This window comes from Lindgomyces ingoldianus, assembly GCF_010093535.1.
Source record: "Lindgomyces ingoldianus strain ATCC 200398 unplaced genomic scaffold BDR25scaffold_23, whole genome shotgun sequence".
Classification (NCBI taxonomy): domain Eukaryota; kingdom Fungi; phylum Ascomycota; class Dothideomycetes; order Pleosporales; family Lindgomycetaceae; genus Lindgomyces; species Lindgomyces ingoldianus.
In genome coordinates, this window is record NW_022985184.1 from 406,763 (window position 1) to 427,212 (window position 20,450).

The 20,450-nt window shown below is 46.4% G+C and overlaps 8 protein-coding genes across 8 annotated transcripts; 2 read left to right on the top strand and 6 right to left on the bottom strand.

Moving 5' to 3' along the window:
- Positions 1-97: 97 nt before the first annotated feature.
- Positions 98-1,822, bottom strand: BDR25DRAFT_357111 (uncharacterized protein; the record flags this gene model as incomplete). The annotated part of the gene is made up of 9 exons (XM_033695764.1): positions 98-328; positions 365-518; positions 556-614; positions 697-987; positions 1,022-1,205; positions 1,292-1,358; positions 1,395-1,561; positions 1,609-1,670; positions 1,706-1,822. The coding sequence occupies 9 exons, from the start codon at positions 1,820-1,822 to the stop codon at positions 98-100; spliced, it is 1,332 nt and encodes a 443-aa protein (XP_033545582.1).
- A 350-nt stretch (positions 1,823-2,172) lies between these two features.
- Positions 2,173-3,332, top strand: BDR25DRAFT_326475 (uncharacterized protein; the record flags this gene model as incomplete). Its single annotated transcript, XM_033692277.1, has 2 exons — positions 2,173-2,202; positions 2,259-3,332. The coding sequence occupies 2 exons, from the start codon at positions 2,173-2,175 to the stop codon at positions 3,330-3,332; spliced, it is 1,104 nt and encodes a 367-aa protein (XP_033545583.1).
- Positions 3,333-4,879: 1,547 nt separating this feature from the next.
- On the bottom strand, positions 4,880-5,828 carry BDR25DRAFT_357113 (uncharacterized protein; the record flags this gene model as incomplete). Its single annotated transcript, XM_033695765.1, has 8 exons — positions 4,880-4,978; positions 5,011-5,159; positions 5,194-5,292; positions 5,334-5,375; positions 5,416-5,515; positions 5,547-5,575; positions 5,613-5,716; positions 5,761-5,828. 8 exons carry the CDS (start codon positions 5,826-5,828, stop codon positions 4,880-4,882), a joined length of 690 nt encoding a protein of 229 aa, XP_033545584.1.
- Positions 5,829-5,894: 66 nt separating this feature from the next.
- Positions 5,895-7,529, bottom strand: BDR25DRAFT_344021 (putative vitamin B6 transporter; the record flags this gene model as incomplete). Its single annotated transcript, XM_033693893.1, has 1 exon — positions 5,895-7,529. The coding sequence occupies one exon, from the start codon at positions 7,527-7,529 to the stop codon at positions 5,895-5,897; it is 1,635 nt and encodes a 544-aa protein (XP_033545585.1).
- A 1,058-nt stretch (positions 7,530-8,587) lies between these two features.
- Positions 8,588-9,752, bottom strand: BDR25DRAFT_335171 (uncharacterized protein; the record flags this gene model as incomplete). The annotated part of the gene is made up of 4 exons (XM_033692985.1): positions 8,588-8,845; positions 8,888-8,933; positions 8,989-9,508; positions 9,569-9,752. The coding sequence occupies 4 exons, from the start codon at positions 9,750-9,752 to the stop codon at positions 8,588-8,590; spliced, it is 1,008 nt and encodes a 335-aa protein (XP_033545586.1).
- A 332-nt stretch (positions 9,753-10,084) lies between these two features.
- Positions 10,085-11,902, top strand: BDR25DRAFT_394587 (uncharacterized protein; the record flags this gene model as incomplete). Its single annotated transcript, XM_033698322.1, has 11 exons — positions 10,085-10,173; positions 10,208-10,286; positions 10,351-10,542; positions 10,612-10,654; positions 10,682-10,791; positions 10,835-10,925; positions 10,983-11,031; positions 11,097-11,179; positions 11,224-11,373; positions 11,451-11,654; positions 11,682-11,902. 11 exons carry the CDS (start codon positions 10,085-10,087, stop codon positions 11,861-11,863), a joined length of 1,272 nt encoding a protein of 423 aa, XP_033545587.1. The 3' UTR covers positions 11,864-11,902.
- A 36-nt stretch (positions 11,903-11,938) lies between these two features.
- On the bottom strand, positions 11,939-13,825 carry BDR25DRAFT_289612 (uncharacterized protein; the record flags this gene model as incomplete). The annotated part of the gene is made up of 3 exons (XM_033688463.1): positions 12,656-13,825; positions 12,346-12,600; positions 11,939-12,295 (listed from the first exon to the last, which is right to left on the bottom strand). Exons 1-3 carry the CDS (start codon positions 13,523-13,525, stop codon positions 11,939-11,941), a joined length of 1,482 nt encoding a protein of 493 aa, XP_033545588.1. The 5' UTR covers positions 13,526-13,825.
- A 186-nt stretch (positions 13,826-14,011) lies between these two features.
- Positions 14,012-16,364, bottom strand: BDR25DRAFT_264609 (uncharacterized protein; the record flags this gene model as incomplete). Its single annotated transcript, XM_033686878.1, has 3 exons — positions 16,163-16,364; positions 15,783-16,110; positions 14,012-15,656 (listed from the first exon to the last, which is right to left on the bottom strand). Coding segments are annotated over exons 1-3 (2,049 nt in total), but the record flags the coding sequence as incomplete, so codon positions are not given.
- Between the last annotated feature and the right edge of the window lie 4,086 nt (positions 16,365-20,450).

Genomic DNA, 20,450 nt, shown 5'->3' on the forward strand with positions numbered 1-20,450 from the left:
GTAGTACTTATGTTTTACAAAGTATCTTCTTATAGTACTAGTATAGATGTAGTAGTAAGTCTTTAGTAGTGTTATAATAGTTTAGAGTTCCCTCATCTCAACTTTCCAAACTTAAACGCAGCTGTCCTGGATAGACTCGTTCTAAGTCCGCGGTCAATACAAATACAGAGAGTCTGCCATTCTCGACACTGCCAAATGGATTCAGTTCCCTTTTAGCAGAATCTGACGAGGCACGGGATATTTCGCATTCAGGCTGGGAGTCATCATCGTTGTTTAGGAGGAATAGAGAGTGAACGTAAGCAAACAGTTGCGTTTGGGCATCACAATTCTAAGAGGGACTGAGAGATGTCTCCGATGAAGAGACTGAAAGGTTGTGATTAAAGATTTCTTGTTCAAAAGTCTTAAAATATGGCCAGAGTCCGCTGATGAGATCTGAGTTCCAGAACCCGGCAAAATACATATCGCCCCTTTCTAGGGAAGTGAGATTTGCAAGACCAGACATTGCTAGTAGCGCTTTGCTCTGTCCATCCCTCCGTGCTTGAATGCTCATATTACCTGTTGAAAGGACTACGAGTAAATGTCGGTAACGTTGTCACCTCCCATCTAAGTGTGATCTGGAGGAGTGGAGTGAATGCGCAATTTTCCAAAAAAAAATAGTATTCTTGTTGAGATTTCATACTCTTGGAAGATCCACACTTGAATCAGCCAAGGCTTTTCTTTATGATCTATGGTATCAGAGCCCTGGAGCACCTTTAGATGCTGTTTCGAAGCATACGCACGAAGAGGGCATGTAACTTTGACTGAAGGAGAGATGGTGGTCAAGAATGGTATAGATACGGTGGGCCAGGTCTGTCTAGAAAGCCCTAGCAATATGGGGAAGACCCTAAGGCGTATATTGTAATGGACGTTGCTAAAGACAAGGCCTATGCTCGCAGCATCTTGTTCCCAATGTTGCTTGTCATCTTGTACGATACAGACAGCATCAATCTAAAAGGCATCGAAGGCATAATGCTTGAGCAACCTGTAGAGAGTCTTGCATGGCGCAGAACATGTGTGTCCACGAGACATCTATCTTTAGACCTTCGATTGTTGATGCCTCAGTCTTAAACCGAGTGCGAGCATCGACTGAGGACCCCAAAAGTAACTTAGAGAGGTGTATATAATTGGATACCGGAGTCTTGTAGAATTTGCCTTCATTAGGCGCACTGTATTAATGCGTCCAGCCCTCAAGTCTAGCAGCGGATAGGGGAAAAGGAGGACTGTCTAGATTGAGGTGATATTTTCAATGCACAATGTAGTTAACATTGGCCTTGACCCAAGGTCCAACGAGGGGCAGCAATTACATAAGGTGACCAGCCCTACGAGTCTCGATCACTGCAATAGTGGAAGCATACCACCGTAGCTCTCATTTGTGAAAACGATTGACTTATTCAAAATTACTGTATTTATATTGTCGGAGCAGTTAATCCGATCAAAATCCTCGCACCGCTCCTCTAACTCTGCACTTTTCATCCCAGGTTCTAGAGATACAAGCAATGAATATAGTCCGAGTTTTTCTAATCTGGTTGGTCTCTAGCTATAGTCAAGTTGAATGTGGAGTTTTCCGACAAAATCCAGGTTACTCTGAAGAATAGCGCCTCAAAGGAGCAGAGAAAATCCACGCCCATGCCCTGAAGTAATTCTGGAAGATTAGAGAGTGCGTCACTCCAGACATTGATTCGAAAAGTCGGACTGTCGTATCTTCGCCGAATTTGAGGATCAAAGAGCTGTAGCGGGCGTTCTGCCCCCAGCCGCCCAAACCCGCATGATCAAATTTAATCATTTAACACTTTCCAAACAAGCTAAGATCTATAGAATTAGGGTTAGGGAGGGATATATGAATGGCTCTTTTATAATAAAGTGTAAGAACAGTTTGAGTGGTATGGGTAAGAGTTTAGGAGCTTATCGATAGATGATTGGTCCGTGCGCCTCACTTACCAAGAACTTAGAAGAATCTCTTCCCCCTCAGACTCGAACCATCAACCAACTGCTATAAATATTACGTTTCGTGTGTCTTTGTGCTCACGATCCATGCGTATTCCGACACTATTTCCTTGCTGTTTCTCTAGACCAACGTTAAGAACGGCACGAACACGACTCTTAACTTCAACTGAGAGCAACCAGCTACTCGCCATGGACCTGACGACGGCCGCCTGCAACAAAGTTCGTATGTCATGTGGCCCAAGGATGATCAGTCTCACTAATTTAGGGTACCAAAGGCTTCAATGCACCATGATACATATGCTCAGCCTCCAATGTTCATCCAGAAAGCGCATTGGATGTACCAGACCATGAGAAAGACAGAACTTGAGAGCGATCAAAACGTGTTCGACTTAGGCAAGCACCAAAGCTTCACTGACGAACAAAAGCGGTTGTGGAAGCCAGCTGGCTGCGTCTCGGCATCACAGATTGAAGCGGCTTGTATAGCCTACAACGACGATCAACCCCTTCTCCACCCTGTCAAAGACGCGCCTATATTCGAGCACCGAGACTTCCCTGGGCTGCGAGTCATCCCAGGTCTACTGCCACCGGAGACTCAGATTTTATTCACGTCATGCTTGATGCACCGAGATCTAGCCAATCCAGCGCACAAGATCAATTTGCAGGCCGACTATAACATCTCGTACCCACCGCAAATCAACTCCAATGCCAAATCTCATCGATTCAACACTTCTTTCTTTGCTCGCGATCGTGCTGCGACCGCAGACCTTCTTCTCCCTAGGCTCGCTGAGAACCACAAGCCGTTGAACAACGAGCAGTTTCTCTATACCAAACTACGCTGGCTCACTTTGGGGGAGCAGTATGACTGGCCTACTCGCAGTTATGCCAAACACGCCACGAACTTCCCGGAGGATCTGTCTAAACTAGTAACTGGGCTGTTTCCTCACATACAGCCCGAATCTGGCGTTGTCCTCATATACGGCGCAAAAGGCTTTATGCCGGTTCATCGAGATGTTAGCGAGCAATGTGAACGTGCCCTTGCTAGCTTTAGTGTAGGTTGTGACGGTATCTTCATCCTGGCCAGAGGAGAAGATGGGGGCGAAGGGGAGGCCGCTCCTCGGACATTGGCTATTCGAGTTCATAGTGGCGACTGCGTGCATCTGGACGGCGAAGCTCGATGGGCATGGCATGCCATGGCACGCACGATACCGGGCACCTGCCCCTCACACCTGGCAAGTTGGCCAGTGGGCACTCCGGCTGCAACGCCGGAAGAGGAGAAAGAGTACAAGAAGTGGAAGGGATACATGGGGACGAAGCGAATCAATGTCAGCTGTCGTCAGGTTTGGGATTAGCCACTTCAGCTTTCCTTCATGCACGCGGTAGCCGAGTCAAAGCCAAGCGGCAGGACATTAAGCCATCCCTATCAAGGGATCTCAGATAAAGCTGGACGGAAATACGCGAACAGAATCTCGGCTTTTAGATGTCCTCTCGAAAATATTGTGCGGCCTCCAGTTTAAAGTCCTACGTCTCATTCCGTACTGAGCCGTTCGGTACTCCACCCGCCCGTTCCCACAGCAAATTCCACGTGACCCTCTTGCAACCCCGGCGTTTCCCGTGCACCTAGCTTTGATGTCGTCTGGGTTTCTCCGAATAACCTCTGTCCGATCTTGATGTAAATGAATACACTCATGCTCGTTACTCTCGAAGCTCATTAACTCGCACGAGATGTGCCAATGCATTCCCATAGGTACAGGACTCTACACAGTAGACACAAAATGTCTGGGAGCCAAGGCGGGGAAATGGTTTATCTCACCGTTCCATAAGACGCTAGTATGTTATTCCCATCAACAGAATTGGGCCCATCAAAAAAGCCTACTCAAGTCCGAATTTCGACTAGTTAGTCGGGCGTATTTCCGCCAGGACCCCGAACGTCATTACCATTCACGATAAAGATCAACACCCGGGAAGAGATGCACAAACCAAGCGTGACCATTTTGGCACCCACCCGCGCCAATTCCTAGTTTCCCACCACCTCATAAGGCCACTCTCTTGGACGTCGCTACGCCGTATTTACTTCGTTGTCGCCTCACTTCGCGAGCTTTCCCTTCTTCAATTATCTCTCCGTTACATGTGTACTATTCCACGCTGCAGGCGTCCACGATGGGGTTTTTGAAATTTCCCAGCTTCACTACTATAGCCCATGGGTAGAGAATATCATCGGCGGTCTCTGTGTGGGCACATCAGCGGGGATGTACGTACCCTCAACCTACTTGGAGCTGGCGGTGGTCGTCCAGATTCTGCTCAAGTCGTCCAAGTCGTCAACGCGACCCTATGCTCGGCTTGGTTCTTCTTATCCTCATTCGGTAGTTCCATCCTCAATAACCTCGGTCCTAGTATTACCATGTGAATTGGCGTCCAGACGTACGTCGTATACGTTGGATCACGGTACTACGATGAGACGGCCAAGAAAGGATATTCTTGTGCCACTGAGCCTATCATCGGTATTGGTGCAGGAGTGGTGTTTACCACAGCGGGCTACGTCGATACTGGATATCCCGAAGAAAGAGAAAAGGATCATACGCAACAATGCTGAAGAACTTACAAACTTTGGGATCTGTCATTGGAGGCATTATTCCGGTCATTATTAACAGGAATACGGATACCGTGGTCGGCGTGCCCCGGCTAGTCTACATAGCCTTCGTGGTTATTATGATCATTGGTGGTCTGGTTGAGCTTCTCCTACCCCCACCTCAGAAGCTAAGGCGAGACGATAGGTCCATCGTCGCTGTCCATCCCCCAAAACCAGCATGGGAGAGCTTAAGCTGGATTTAGAGATCCTCTCAGATCCAACTCTTCTTATTATGTTCCCAACCTTCTTTCCTGCGGAGTGCTTCTTGGTTTACAGTGGCTCTGTCAATGGTGAGTAATTTAGCATCGAGTAGGAATTGGAATTGGCTGACGAACCATGACGCATCTCAATAATCTTCGGACTCGTTCGCTACTTTCGTTCATCGCCGTTTGCCTCCAGACCCCGGCTGGATGGGGTCTGCAATGGATTCCCGATCGGCCGTATTGGGGCCGTGGGAAGCGCGGGTTGGTTGGGTTGACTATCGTTGCCATCCCTATGTTAGCTGCTTGGATTTGGGAAATGGTAAGCTGGAAGAAGCTGCTTCTCACACCTACAAATTAGCTCATGGCATTTCAGATTCGCACCCGCAACTACAATCGCAATTCCTTGCCAGAACATCCTACCGATTAGGATGAGCCAAGATTTAGCTAGATTTTCGTACTCTTCAAAATGACTTGGGTTTTCTGCGTATGTCATCAAACTTCTCTCTAATAAAATAGCGCACCTAATGAAATTCGCACCAACTCTGGCACAACATCGTCTACTACTGGATCGGCGCATTCACCAATTCCCCCCCCAAAACTTACCCACTACATCGGCGTCTTCCGCGGCGTTCTCGGCGCTAGAGAACCCGTCTGCTTCCATCAAAATTCCGTTCATTGCGGAGGCTGGTGGGGTGCTGTTGTTCTACACTCTCGATGTTGCGGGTTTTCATTACTTGGGGATTTATCGTATCAAGGATACAAACTACGATCATCATGTGGAAGGAGCTGTTGTTCCGAACCATATTTTACATGGTGTGAAGGGCTTACATCCGGCAGATGGCGCATGAGCTTTCGAGGGCGAGTTCGATTAGGAAGGAGGGGCTTGTTGGAGAGGAGAAGGACCCTATTGAGAAGGTTAGACTAAATGAGAATGGTGTTTAAGTGGACCGTGGTACAGACCGTGGTTTAAAACTCGACAGGGTACACCTAGCTGTAGATGGCATAGCATATCGCATCGAACCCGCCTGGAACTAAATCCTAAAAATCCTTTATAAATTAAACCCTTAGGATGGGCCAACGCCCTATCGTCCAAATGTCCTAATCTCCAATACTCTCAACACGGGATACAATAATAACGTCCAGCTCGTCCCGACCCACAACCCCAAATCGATCCCATCCTTCCCCACCATCTTTGCAATGGGTCCTACATACCACTCCTGATTCATACACACCACCGCACCCGCCCAGCCTATCAAAAACGCTATCAACGCCGCTACACCAACAGGCAAACTCTTCCAATCGTCCCAGCTATTCCAATCAAACCCATCATCATACCCCTCCTCACTCCTCGCGTTTCTCGCTCTCGCCTTCATATTTCTCACACCTCGGAAAAGGGTATGTTCTTCCGCGACAATACAAAAGAAGAAACCCGTCCAATATCCCATGAGCGCGAGAAAATTCTGAAAAATATCAAACAGATGTTTCCGGCCCCCCAACGCGCACGCAGTATACAATCCCACAAAACCCGCCGTCAAAATCCATCGCGGGACCCTACCAATTCGATGATCCAGCATCTGGAATGCCAGGCCTGCGGAATACGTGGCTGCGATGTTGTCGGCGATGATGCCGAGCGCTAACACAACTCCGCAGAAAGAGCCGAAGGAGCCGAGGCCTGAGAATCCGGCGAGAATCAACGCACCTTGGGAGTTCTTATATGCGGTGGACCAGATGGGGTTAGTAGATATGCCGCTTGCGAGACCAGCACCGAGGACGTAGGCGAAGGAGAATGCGAGGACGTTGCCGATGTAGGTGGAGGCTGCTATATAGCGTTTTGGTGTAGTTGGGTGGTAGTAGACGAAGTAGTCTGCAGCGCTAGCGGACCAGGCTAGCGGGCTGCTCATACAGAGAGTCAAGTATGAGAGCCTGTGGCCGATGATTGTGGGTGTAGAGCCTGTGCTTGAGATGCTGGTATTGAAGCCTGGGCCTGCGGAGCCGACGAGAATGAAGAGGATCAAGACTTGTGGGAGCCAGGCATATCGCTCGTAGGCGTGGAAAGCGTGCATGCCAAAGACAGCTACTACAAGAGTGATGCCAGCGACAACGAGGATCCCCGGGATGAGAGAGAGGCCGTGGCCATTTACAGCAGAAAGAATCTGGCCTACGATAATGCAGTTTATCGTCCCATATCCCAGCATTATAAACAAGCTCAGTACGGTCGTCAGTTTGGCAGGATAATATCCCATGAACCAGCGCGCAACTATCATGGTCCTATGGCCACTTCTCGGGCCCCAGGTGCTGATATATGCTGGACCGATGGAGCCTATGACTGCACCAAACACGCAGCAGAGTGTAGAGTCAGCGAAAGAGAGTTCGAAGACGAGAGGACCCAACATAGCGAGCGTGATGCCGTTTGCGGTTAGATCACACGATACCCAGAGAAGCGCGATTTGGAGGTAAGAAAATGGGGTGGTAGGCTCGCGTTCGGAGAGGGAGACTCGAGATATTCCACGGCTTTCTACACCGGTTAGGGCTTCAAATTTGCTGTTCCATTTATTCAATCGGGTCCAAAATGATGGCCATGACGGCGGAATTGAGGTGGGATGAAAAGGCGTAGCCTCGTTTACGGGCAGTGGGTTGAATGGGTGTGGAGTTGTAGAGTTAGAGAGAATTGTGTTTTTCTCAACCCCTCTAGATGTTGGCAGGGTCTCTTTAGACATTGCAGAATCTCCTTCTCTTACTAAAATTATTGAATAAAAAGCAAGTCTTCCTTCCGCGCCAGTGTCTCCATCAAGTGGTCGCGAATGCCGTTCTTACCTCAGAGTCCAAGTGGTCGATACGAGAGTTAGGTAAAACGCGAGGAAGTTCAATTAGTTGCGGAATCGCATTTAAGTCGTAGCCCATGGGGGCAACGCTTTTTGGCATTTGAGTTGCCGGTGCGCTGAACTTTGAGGTGCGAAATCGGATCAGGGCTTCCAACGGGCCGTACTACGGTCCGTACAAAGTGAACCGTAACGGTCACGTGTTCAGTACGAACGTACCGAGTTCGTGAGCCGTACCGTACGATTAATGATGCCCTAGGTACGGTACGTAGTACGGATGTCTCAAAAATGCCTATTACAGACCATTTTCTATTCCAGAGTTATCTATCCACGCCTCTTGCCGCCTTACAGGCCTCATCTAGTCCTATCTGCTCTTGTTACTAGGGAGAACTAGTTATTTTATAGTTAATTAGACCTTAATCTTGCGTCTCTAGAGACCCATAGTCTTAGCTGTTTCGACTAGAGTACGGCGTACTTTAATCGAATCGTACTACTCGTACAGATCACGTGAGCCGTAACAGTTACGATACGTACACCTACCTCTCCTCCCCCCTGTCGTACGAACGTACACAAAATCTCACCCGTACAGGCCTCAAAATCGCCCAATCGTACAGTACTACGCCTCGTTGGAAGCCCTGAATCGGATCTTCTTGCCTAATCTGACTAGTGTGAGGTGTTCGACAGCCACCAAAGAACGAACGAGACCCTTTGGTTTACATAAAGCTTTGTCTTCAGCAGTTCTTTCTCGTAAAATATATAGAAAGTGGCTTGTTCTCCGCGATCGGGTCTGGATTTATGAGTTAGTGTAGCAGGCTTTGTTGTAACAATGCTTGAGAAGACCTGGTCCAGTAGAACTCAGATTTGCGTCATTTTGACACCGGATCTGCCTAGCCCTGCGCAATGTATCAGGAAACTTTGCGGCTTAATGCTATCAATGACGGCGAAGAATGGGCACTTTAGAAAACAGCAATAGCTCCAGGGGGACTTCCAATACCACCCATGATATGCAGAGGTGCGCTTGTCAAGAAAAACGTCCATCGTCCCTTTTGCTCACAAATCTTGGACAATTTTTCGAGATTCCACATCTCCCCAATAGGAGTGCCCCATTGCACGAGAAGCCATTCGTGTAGGCACCAGCCATCCTCTAAAGAAGGGGGCCATGCTTCAAAGGCAACTGTGTCACCGGCTACGGCAGCGAAGTGGTGGTCGTATAGCTAGCGGACGGACTTCTCATCGTTTTGCATACCAATGGCGACGCTATTTTCTTGCGTACCGCTCTTGCGCTCGGCGGCAGAAGCGTTGCTATTCAAATTAGCATACTTCTTGCAAAGATGCATATGTAGCGTTAGGTACTCACTCATGCCATCGAACATAGCCGCTTCGAATCATCATGATATCTCCAGGTCGGGTAGTCGTGCCTTGCCACTTCAACGTCTCTTCCAGTTCCTCCACCGGTATTGCATACCGTGAGACGGGGGATGGCGGATTCCCGTGCTTATTCTCATACCAGCGAAGCCAATCCACAAGCACTCCTCGCCCAACAATGCCACCCCGTTCACACCAGTTGTGAATGCCATTTGTGATAGTTTTGGTCGCCTCTTCATGAGTCAACCCATTATAGTATTTCCCAGTAGCCTGGTGCGCAAAGTGCTTTAAGCTGTCCCATTGACTACCCGATTGCGTGTTGATGTAAACTTCGTCGTCCATGGCTGCGAAGCCCAAACTCGGCTTCAAGTCGATCATCGTTTGGTTGAACTCCTTGCGTCCGAACCCGGGGAACTGGACGTTGTTGAGGGGCCAATCGAGCTGGACATGCTCGCCAGATTGAATCTCGCGACTTGCTGCTTGTACAACAGAAGGGGTAAGGAGGTTGAGGGCTACACATGGCTTTGATTAGCACTATTTCAAGCAAAGTAGGCGTCCCGGGGAACAAGTACTTCCAACCTCATCCTTCTTGCCATCTTTATCGAAGACACCCCAGATACATCCCTGTGGCTGTCCGAGTACCTTTGGCAGATCGTCAAAGGCCGGAAGCTGGTGGCTAGGCCCTACCAGTCCTCCGGTTAACGTCGAAGCGACAGCAGAAAGGCGGTTCTTAGCAATTTTGAGTGACTCTGACATAGCTTCTTCCTAGTAGAGACCAATTGAGCGCTCACAAGCATCGCGGCGCCATCAGCTTTTATACGGCTTTGGACTGCTATGCTCCAGCTCCAAACCCCGCATTATTAGGCCCGAGTCGAGCGATTGGCATGCACGCAAGGGCCATACGGGAGACGAAGGGTGGCATGACGTCGTGTGCTACTCCCGTCATGTGCGGCGGTCTGAGTCGCGAGCAATGACAGGAGTGGAGGTCCGCATCCGATGAGTGGTAGTTACCGCTCCGGATGACTAAACTATGTCACGTGACAAAGAACGGCCTGTACTACTTTACTATACTTTAACACCCCGAGGTCATGCCTTACCTCAATACTGGCTTAGACGTAAGAGATATACACAGTCGATGTAGACACGTGCACTTCCATATCCGACTCCAGTTCCTAGCGTGAGGCTTCCATGCGGCGTTTCAACGGTCAGAGTGCATCTACCCTTGAAATATTCCAAGCACATATCCATTCATGTTTCCCTCTTCCCCTTCCTTCCCGGCCGCAGTCTATAGTCTTTTCATTGACCTGCTCCCAATACTTCCCGCTAAGCGCCGTCGTTCCACAATCTCGAGTAGTCGCTCATCGACCATTTTGCCGCTGCACTGGGGCTGAGCAGCCAAATTCAAGGCAATCCAGATGGATTCGCCACGTTCCTTGTAGATACACCAAAGGCAAACTATATCCAGTTTCTAATGGTAGATCCAGTTATGGAGCTCTCTAGGCTTCATAGCCTGCTCGTACTCACGAGATGTCTCATCCACTACACTGTAAGAGTCACACTATATTCCGCACTAAGTATAGACTCACGCCTTGACACTACCCTGTGTCAGCCCTAGATTTTCATTCGCGACTGGGACTTTGGCACTCTATCGCTCTATCGTATTGCCACCACTCTATAGAGCTGAGCTTTCGCTCGTTTACCAATCAATTCAATTCTCAATGCCATGCGTATCCCTCCTAGCTTCACAAATGGTAGCGAGGGGAGTTATCCTAATGGGCTAGAAACTTTGGCTTATGTGAGAGTAGCTATTTCTAGTTTAATTCCCTAGGCCTGTCAAGTGCCCACTTTGGGGCTTTCTAGAGCCATCTGCACCTACTTTCGATGTATCGCACCTTTCTCGTCATCTATGTCAAAACCCTCTCGCGACAAGTGTGTGGCCAGATCGGGTCCGCTGCCTTCTTGCTACGGTTTGCTAACTGTATTCAGCATTAGGACCACCGCCACCTTCTGACCTTTTGAGTTTCATGAGGAAACTGTCGCCCGCCTCAGCTAGACGTCTCTCCTAGCGGCCTAAAGTGCACTGAGATTTGACAATCGCAGACGCACCGCATGCACACTCAGCCTTCTCGAGCTAAAGGTGGATCACAACACTTTCTACATCCCATGTGCGGTTCCGGGGCCTTGTGGAATCATATCCATGCTGCTACATATTTCTTATCTAACTTAGCCACTTCGCCGAGCCATCCTACCCATCCGTCCAGCCATGCCGAAGTATTACCATCGCCTGCTCGCTTTTATGGGGGCAGCGTCTGTGACCTTCCAGCACTTCAGATTTTGAAGCAACTAATGAATACCATTGACCCGAAATTCCTAACAAGTTCTGCAACTAATTTAACATAAATTGAGGCACCAGAACGGTAGGTGAGTAGTGATTGTTCCGCGGAATTGCTGCAGACAAGAAGCCTAGGTTCACTGACGCATATGTTCTGCTGTTGAACAGTATTTTTCAGAAACAGAGACACTGCGTGACGATCAAGAGCCGGGTCCAAGAACGATTTGATTCATATGAACTAGACGCCGTGATCAAAGAGATTGCTGCGACGCAAGGCCTAGCAGCGGATACGATGTTAAAAGACGACCGGGATGCAAGCGCGAAGTGTGAGTAGGGGTCAGCCTGTGTGCGAGGCTGTGATAATATTAACGAATTGAATGTTGGTTTATGTGTGCAACAACGAGCAACAAGACTGGCGATACGGTGTGGCTCACCAGCTATCGCTCGCTACTCAGCTGTGAACCACTGCTCTATACCACTAGGATATGGGAAACTAGCTACGCGGCCACGGAAGTCTCGCGCTTCTTTGATCTAATTGCAATCAAATTCTCCCCAAACTGTTTTAAAGATCATCATATATCAAACAAACGATACCAACCTAAATATCCTTTCAAGCGATAACATGCTCTCTCCTTAACTCATCCGGAACCTGAAAAGCCCCATAAAACGCCACTCTTCCTAGCTTTAGCCTCGTATTGAGGGCGCTGCCTTCCATATCGAAGTTCTGCACATGACCAGATCTTTGCACGAAGGATTGAAATCCAACAATACCGGGTCCTGTCGTTCCGTCTTCGCGAAGCCCATCTGCGTAGAGCGCGATACCACTATATCCGTTCGGTGGATCGAAATCTCTGTGAACTCGATAAAGAAGGCTGCGTGAGACTAGGCCTTTCCAAGTGCCGATGTCGTGTTCGCGGGCGGGCTTTGAGGAAGCGGGTTGGTTAAGGAACACGCCTTCGCCAATGACCTTATTTATGTTAGCAAGTTTTGAGAACGCGGGCAACAGTGGACACTTACTAGTACTTCTGAAGCACAATTTGTCTTCAGGGTCTTCGCGGCACGATTTTCCGTGTCTCCAAGGATCTTGACAGCACTAGTTCGCCGTCGCAGATCACTCCATGCTTCTCTTGACAGCCATCTAATATCTGATATAGGCGATTTGATGTCCTTGACTGCAGCTGGAATGGTCGGCTTAATGAGCGTAATGTCGTGCATGAAGCCATTTGGAAATACCCCTGCATTGGCATCAAAGGACTTATCGACTGTACCAATCTGTACCATTTATCAGCAAGGCTCTTGTCGGTATCTATCTCTTGAGAGTACAAACCTTTTCATTGCCAGCCCAGATCTCAACGCATTCGTTCCAATCCCGTTCGAGATTCTCATATGCATTGCGCCTCCTGTTAAAGATTGATAGGTGGTGTGATTTCGCCAATATGGCCTCTGTAATAACATGGGTAGACATCAGAATGTAGGGATTGCCACATTTACTAGTTCTAAGCCCAATACGCCCTGCGAACTTGCCCTCCTTAAGTGTAGATTTTGTGTGTGCTTCGATGAAGTCATTGAGGTGGAGTGCTTGAGTAAAACTTGTACTCGAAGGTCGGAAGAGTCTACGCGCACTAGAAAGCCCAGAGCTTTGTGAGGTCTCGGATTGCATAGTCTCCGTTTCGGAAGTAACCATCGTAGGCGTCATCGATTGTGGGATGTAGCAGATTCGCAGACCACCGTATTTGTGTGGAAGATGTGATGAAGCCCATTCTATATCAAACTCTTCAGGGACTATGATCTGGATAAGGCCATTTACCAGAAGATAGAATCCGATACTGCCCTCAAAGGTGAGGAAGATATCTCGAATTACCTCCAGCCGAAGTTCAGCGGCGCAGTTGATCGGAGCAGAGGGCCGTGGATCTGGAGGTGGATTCACGCCTGCAGCTAGTGGCCATCGATACTCCACAGGTATGACAACGGGAGCTCCGGCAATAGTGAGTGGGAAGTCCTTAGGATCATCAGAGCCCATTGGCGAGCATGTCCAGCAACCCCGATGTTCGCCTGACATATTTGGAATGCTGTGGTAGTCAACATCCCACATCCAAGGCTCAGGCAACTGGGACCGGACGTCCTTCCAGTCTTCACTGCCTAGGTTCTTGCGCTCGGTGAGCAGATGTGTGCCTACTAACTCGCATTCGGAACACATATCCGCCTCGGGCGCTGAGTGCTCTTCCACATTAGCGCTGGATGATGATTGACTTGCCACAGATTCCCTTTCTTTATCAAGGCTAACGTCTTTTGAGAGCTGCGGAATCTTTCGGGGAGTGTCGTCAGCGATACGCCTCGAATCCTGAAAGGCCAGAGAGGACCGAAGCTCCTCATCTATATTTTCAACCAGCCCTCGGGGCGGTACTTTGTTGCTTTGGGATTTTCCAGAATCCTCTCCCAAAGGTAATATAGAAGCTTCCAAGTCCCATTCCTTACGTTCTCTGGGACCTCCCAGAGCAGTATGGTCCTGGTAATTCCGTTGTCCTAATATATCTATATATTCCTTTTGCTGGAACTCTCTGGGCCTTTCATGCGGAGAGTACTGTGCTGACTGGGTGTGGTTTTCATGTCTTGGAGACACATCCTCGCTAATAGAAGACTTCAGGCTCGTCATTGAAAACCACGAGTGGCCCTCTGGGGAAAATGGTTTCGTGAAATGCTTCCATATGGCCAAAAACTCACTCCTATCCTTCTTACTCTGGAATTCAATATCAAACTTGGAGAACCCGAACCGGTTGAGATTACGGGTGCGAATCGGTAACTCAAATAGCTCTGAATTTGATGATTTGATGGAAATGGACGAAGATAGCGCTCCGGATGCCCCTTTGTTCATCCTCGTAGGGGTGCCAGGATTTTCGCCACTTCTTTCGACGCCTCCGGAACCTGCCCTCTTCTTAAAGAGCCTTCGAAACCGCTTTGCCGGCTCATTTAAAAAGAGCAATTCAAGCTTCCTGCTATTCCTCTTATAGATGGAATTGTCTAGCTGTTGAAAGGCGTAGTGAGGTTCCTCAACCCAATGGGACCGATCTTCTGGTAATGCGCTGGTATAGAAGAGTAAGACCAAGATATCAACATTTTTGATCCCATCGAGATCTTGATGCTTTTCGCTACGTTTCCACAGCCTAATGTTTTTCTGACGGCACTCCGGCTTGTTCTTATCAGAAGAAATGGTGAGAATGGGTCGATCGAAGAGCAAATCTGCCTTATCCTTGCCGTTGTTTGTGTACAAAAAAGTTTGGAAGCACGTCGAGGATTCTTGGTCGCTGAAAGTATACATGATGTCAGTGTATCTCTTCTCGAGACGTCCAAAAGAGCGTCTCGGAAAGCCAATTGATATTTCTCCATCAGGGTAGCTCGTTGTGAGGGGAATTGAAGGGCCTGTCGCGGGGAACTGCTGGGTTATCCAAACCTGTGCCTTTTTAGTCATATTGACCCGATACACCGATCGTAAGCTCAACCCATAGTCCTCTCGATACCGCCAATGCACATCACACTCCTTGCTCTCAACCCCTTTGCTTGTTCTGCGTTCTACTTGAACATTTCTGCACAACTTTCTCCATTCAAGTGCACCGTCTCCAGTGGATGGAGTTGCTCGACGAGATATAGAAAACTTGGGCCTCAAAGGGTCGTCTTCAGGGGTTAGGCCGTCTGCACCTCTCCCTAAATCACTAAGACCAGGTTCGGGGATCATAGTGCTGAGATCGCTACAGCCTATAGAAACAGGAGTCCGACTAGGGTCCAGAGAGAGTTTTCCCCAATTAACGGCGGTGTATTGTCCTTGTTCGATTTGTGGGTCCCCACTTGGAGAGACACCGGATGATGTTGTGGGTACGGGCGGAACTGCCGTAGTCGAGTCGTTCATTTCAAGCTTGCTTAAAGCAGACAGGGGCATACCGAGATCCAACCCAAACGTCCGTGCAGGAACGAAAGGCGTCTCTCTGACCTCCTGGAGTATCGCATCGCCCGGCAAAAGATTCGTTCGATTCTCCACGGTGACCCTTTTCGCTTCGTTCTCCTCAATCACAATCGCATCTTCAAGCTCTCTCCGAAGATGAAACAGGGTCATGACAGTTTCAGCGTCCCCGCCAGGAGCATTCGTAGGAGTGTCTCCAAGCGGTAGTGGTCTTGAGAGGCTTTCACGCTCATAAGCCATCCTCTGGTCTACATTTTGAAGGGAGCGATTGAAAATAACCCAGTCCTTGTAGAGCTTCTCAGCCTCGGATGGTGCAGGAAGAGCATTGCGATTAGCTTCTGAACTGGGGTCAAGGGCATAATTGGAGTACATCTGCCTACCGAAGCTCGTTGAGGGAGCACAATCAAGGAGACGCTGGGTTTGCTTTACATCTTCTAGCCGAAGTCGGCTTTCAGAAGTTAGCGAAGTCTAGCGTAGGCCATGCCAAAGGTAGTATGCGTACAGCTGTAAGAAGCTTATGCACATTTGCAGCGCCTGGTAATTTCCAATGAGTTTCTTCCTGAGCTCATCAAGCTCTGTCTCCTTCCCAATATGCTTAATTGTGTACGTGAATCTCTCTACCGGCATCTTTTCGTTGTCGACATGATTGTTTGTGTAAGGCTTAAGGGTCTTTTCGCATTTGTGGAGAGTCTCATAGAAGTCAAGACCTGGGAAGGGCAACGGCTTGCCATACTCCTTCATCAACTCGTCAAGCTGGATGAGACAATGATGCAAAGTCGTGAACTCTTTAATAAGAGCCTCTGTCTCGCTCGCAGAGTTATATTTCGTATCTACAGAAATATCAGTGGAGTGCTTTTGTAATCTTTGGATTACTGCTCCCACCTTTAAAAGCAACGTAAATGCGGGTAGAATACTTCACCAACTCAACAACATCGAGCGGGCTGACACCAAACGACATAATTTGCGCTCGTACCTACGCTCAAGCGCAGCAAATGGCATGGGAAACTTCAGACCATGTAGTGAGGTTGTGATCAGTAGTGGAGAGCGATATCGCATGTTCAGTTTCCGAAGATGTCACGCAGGCGTTAGTGAACTACAGTATCCAAAGGTTCTTTCTGCTCCGCTAGCAGTAGGAAGGGATGCGTTCTCTATGCGCCAAGATCTGCGCCAAGATCTGCGCCACGACTGCGCCGCCATCCACCAAAAGGTGGGGCTAGGTGGCGCGGCTGGACTCTTACCCTGCCACTAGAACCTTGAATTCATCTGAGCTTTCATGTACTGCGTCACCACCCTAAAGGGGAGTGAACCGACCGCCCTGGTTATACTCTTGTGCAATGGTGAATTCTGTAACGTGGTTTACAAGTGAGCTGGCAACCTTAAAACTCACTAAGAAAAAGTAACAATCTGCACCTTAAAAATTTGATAGAAGATAAATAGACCTCAGATGTAAGTTATTAAGCTCCTAGAGCTTTAGATTTAGTAGTTCACTAAACCTAACCGATTGAGCGGTGGTACCATTGTCGTTGAACACGCCAAAGGATGTAGGCGATGTTATGGGCCGGTCTATGTCTTTGACTTCGGGAAATCGAGGGTAGTCGCCTGCGCGCGAAGTTGCCCACACCGCGAGAGCGTATTGGGCGAGGTTGTCGGCTGTAGGCCCCGTGTGGGTTTTGGTTAGTATGGATTGTGCTAGGTTGGTTTGGTTGGGGGCAGATGGGGAATAGATCATCAAAGTAATCATGTACAAGTGGATGGAATGGAGAGTTCATTCATGGCTTCATACCGTTTGTAGCGACTCAGAGCCCTGTATTGATGGTCCACTGAGCCAACGTCTTGGTGTACTGAGGCCCGTACACCTTGACGTTCATCGGCTCTCCCGTGACGGGGCTCCTGATTCTGATCGTGGGGTCGTATATATGTTTGACGCGGTGTTTGGTCACTTCCCTGGGCATGGCGTTAATATGGAAGAGTTCGTGGAGCGCTACATAGCCTAGGATTTGGTGGTGTCAGTAGTCGTACTTGGATACATTTTGGTGTTGAGATTCGGAATTTGATAAAAGAACGACGAGAGGAAACAAAACAAAACCATACTGACCGCGACATTGGTAATTATTCAGATCTAACCGTCCCTCGGACCCGGCAGGAAAGCCCTTGATGTTTTTGTTCATTCTGTCATTACATGTGTCGAGATCGAAGAAACTCGGACAGAAGTTTATCGTTGCGACAGTGATTTGGTCGTGATTGGTTGTATATACTGCAGCAGGCAGGATCCATCTCACCACGTCATATTGTCCGTCGTCGCCCCTTCTCAAAACAGGATGCCAGCATCGGCTGTTACCTACTCGTATAGTCAGAATCAGGGTCGCGAACGCTGCGCATCAATACGTCTGCGCTGATGTAAGGCACTGGTTACCAACGTACATCTATACTCCCACTCGGGCTTGGTCCTTCCAGGGCATGTCAGCTCTGAACGCCGTAAGTAAGCATCGCAGTGGGCTTCGATACGTCAGGAGAGGAGCGGCCCGTCGTCCTTCCCCGTCTCGATATTCTTAAGAATGGGTTAGCAGGAAGAAACCCTAACAAATCTTAGAGCTATTTCAAACAAAATATGTATTCTCTCTCTACTCTACAGAATTCGAGTACTGTGTTTTAGCGTGTAATGCACGGCCTCGCGTAATGCATGGTTCTGCGCGAAGCTGTCAAAACTTCAACCACCTCTCTCTTAACCAATATGGGCAGTATTAAGGCTGCTTTAGAGTCACTAAAATTGCTAAAACCTAGAGAATTACTAAATTATGCTGCAGTAGCTAGGCAGTATAGCGTTAATTAATCTACGCTTTTAAGGCGTTACTAACGCGTTACCTGCCTGCGTGCAGAGAAACTTAAAAATTAGTAACTACTTAGCCTAGTGCAGAAGAAAGAGCTAGTAGAGTATATTAATAAGCTTTACATAAAAGGTCTATTCTTTTTAAGACAGATAATTTAAAATTTTATAATAAAAATAAGTAGTAGGTAAGCTAGTAAAAGCTAGGTTAATTAATTTATTAAAAGGCACTCTATTAACTTATTATCTTAATAGACATCTAGCATAGACGCTGCGCGTAACAAAGCTAACTTAGCATTTAAGTACTTGCTATATTTTAAGCTTGTACGCAAAAAAATTAAGCAATATAGCATAGAACCACAGCATACCTATAATATAAATAAAAAAGGCTTCTTAATTAGAGTACTATTAAAAATAAAGCAAATCTTCTCTAGATAGTAGTATAAGCAAGGTATTAAGCAGCAGCTTATATAGAATAGTAATTATAAGTAAATTATAATAATAGCTTATATCTGCGCTAATAGTAGCTTTCTTATGCTTACACTAATCTACTAAGCTATTTTTAACTATATATAAGACTCTTAGCTATAAAATTTTAACTTTTTTAAGCATTAAGCTTTCTTTACTTTATTACTTATAAGTTAGATAAATAATAAACTAGGCTTAGCATAGCTTAAACATATGTTTAATTATAAGACTAAGGTAAAGGCATAATAAGCGTACTAACTTTTGTTCTTAGATAGCTATAGATTACATGTTTTAATAGAGTTTATTAAGTACTGTAACAATAATAAGATTCTTCTAGCTGTATACCTGCTACATGCAACCTATACACTGCAGCCTCTTAATGTCTGCATGTTTAAACCTTTTTTGTTAGCCTACTTAGCTAAGCTAGCTAGCTTTATAGATAAATGCTAGAGACTATTATTAATTAAAAAGAAAAACTTTTATAGCATGTTTAATAAGGCCTAGAAAATATTTTTTAAGCATAAAACTATTTTTAGTGCTTTTAAAGTAACTAGTTTATTACTATTTAAGCTGTAAGTAGTCTTAGATTAATTTTACTATAAGTAAAAAAAGCAACTATTCTCTAGTAAAAGCACTAGCTTAGCACTTAGTGCAAAGAATTAAAAAAAGGTTAAAGGCTTTTTAAATAAGGTTGTTAGTAATTTTTATAAAAAAAATATATAAAAGCTTAAAAAAACTATTTAGTTATTTTTAGTGTATTACATCTTTCTCTAGCGTAAGCTTAAGCAGGTTAAAGATGCGCTAATTAATAAGAAGAAGCGCTGCTAGTGTAGTAAGCCTCTTCTACTAGAAGCACCTTTAAAATATTATAGTAGTGCAACCTTTTAGTCCCTAAATAAGGTCTAAAAAGCATATAATTATTAAGTATAAAAAGATGCTAAAAAGAAGGCTTTATAGCTTTAAAAATAAAAAAAGGTAAAGTATAAAAAAGTAAAGAAAGCTAAAAAGGCGCGCACAGTTAAAGAAAAGAGGCATAAAGTAGTAATAGTAAAGAAGGCTTACCTACAGAAGCTTAAGACAAAAGCAGCTTAACAAGAGAAGGCAGAGTTTACCTAGCAGGTTAATTAACAGCTTAAAAATAACCTCTAGTAGGCAATAAAGGGTAAGCAGAAAGCTCCTACGCCTATGTCACAATTATGCACGAGTAAGGTTATAGAGCTTCACAGAGGTCTAGTTTAATTACTATGTGAGGTATTATAGTAGGTACAAGACGTTGTGTGAGGAACAAGAAAGTTTAAGAGAAAATTAGTAATTAAATACTTAGCTTAGAAGTCTAAGCACTTTAGGTATAAATTAAGCCTATTTTAGGTTTAGTTAGTGTTAAGGCAGTTTATGCTTAAGTTTATATCTATATTATATTATGTTTATGTTAAACGTGCACTAATAATACTCTAGTACGCGTCTAATACAGTTATGTCTAGGATCTAGAGAGGATACTGTGACAGTACTCCCCCCCTTATTAAAAAGGGAATCCTTTACATTAGTAGTTCTAGCATTAAGTTGTCTTTATTAGAGTATAGGTTTAGTTTAGATAGGTATTAGGCGTAGAATTAGGTTACTGCAGAGTTCTCTTACAAGGCTTTTACAGGTTTCTATAATAGTTTGTTGTATCTAGTCTATTTTATAAGGTATTTATAAATACATTTCTTTTTATTAAACTAGATCTATTTAATGTCTTTTATAACATATTCTAGTTTATTATTTATAATAACAGGTTTAGGTGGTAGGTTTAGCTGTCTAGGTAGATAGTTAGATTTAAAGGCTGCTTAGCGCAGCAATAATACGTAGAACACAGGGTGTATCTTTATGCTGTTAGGT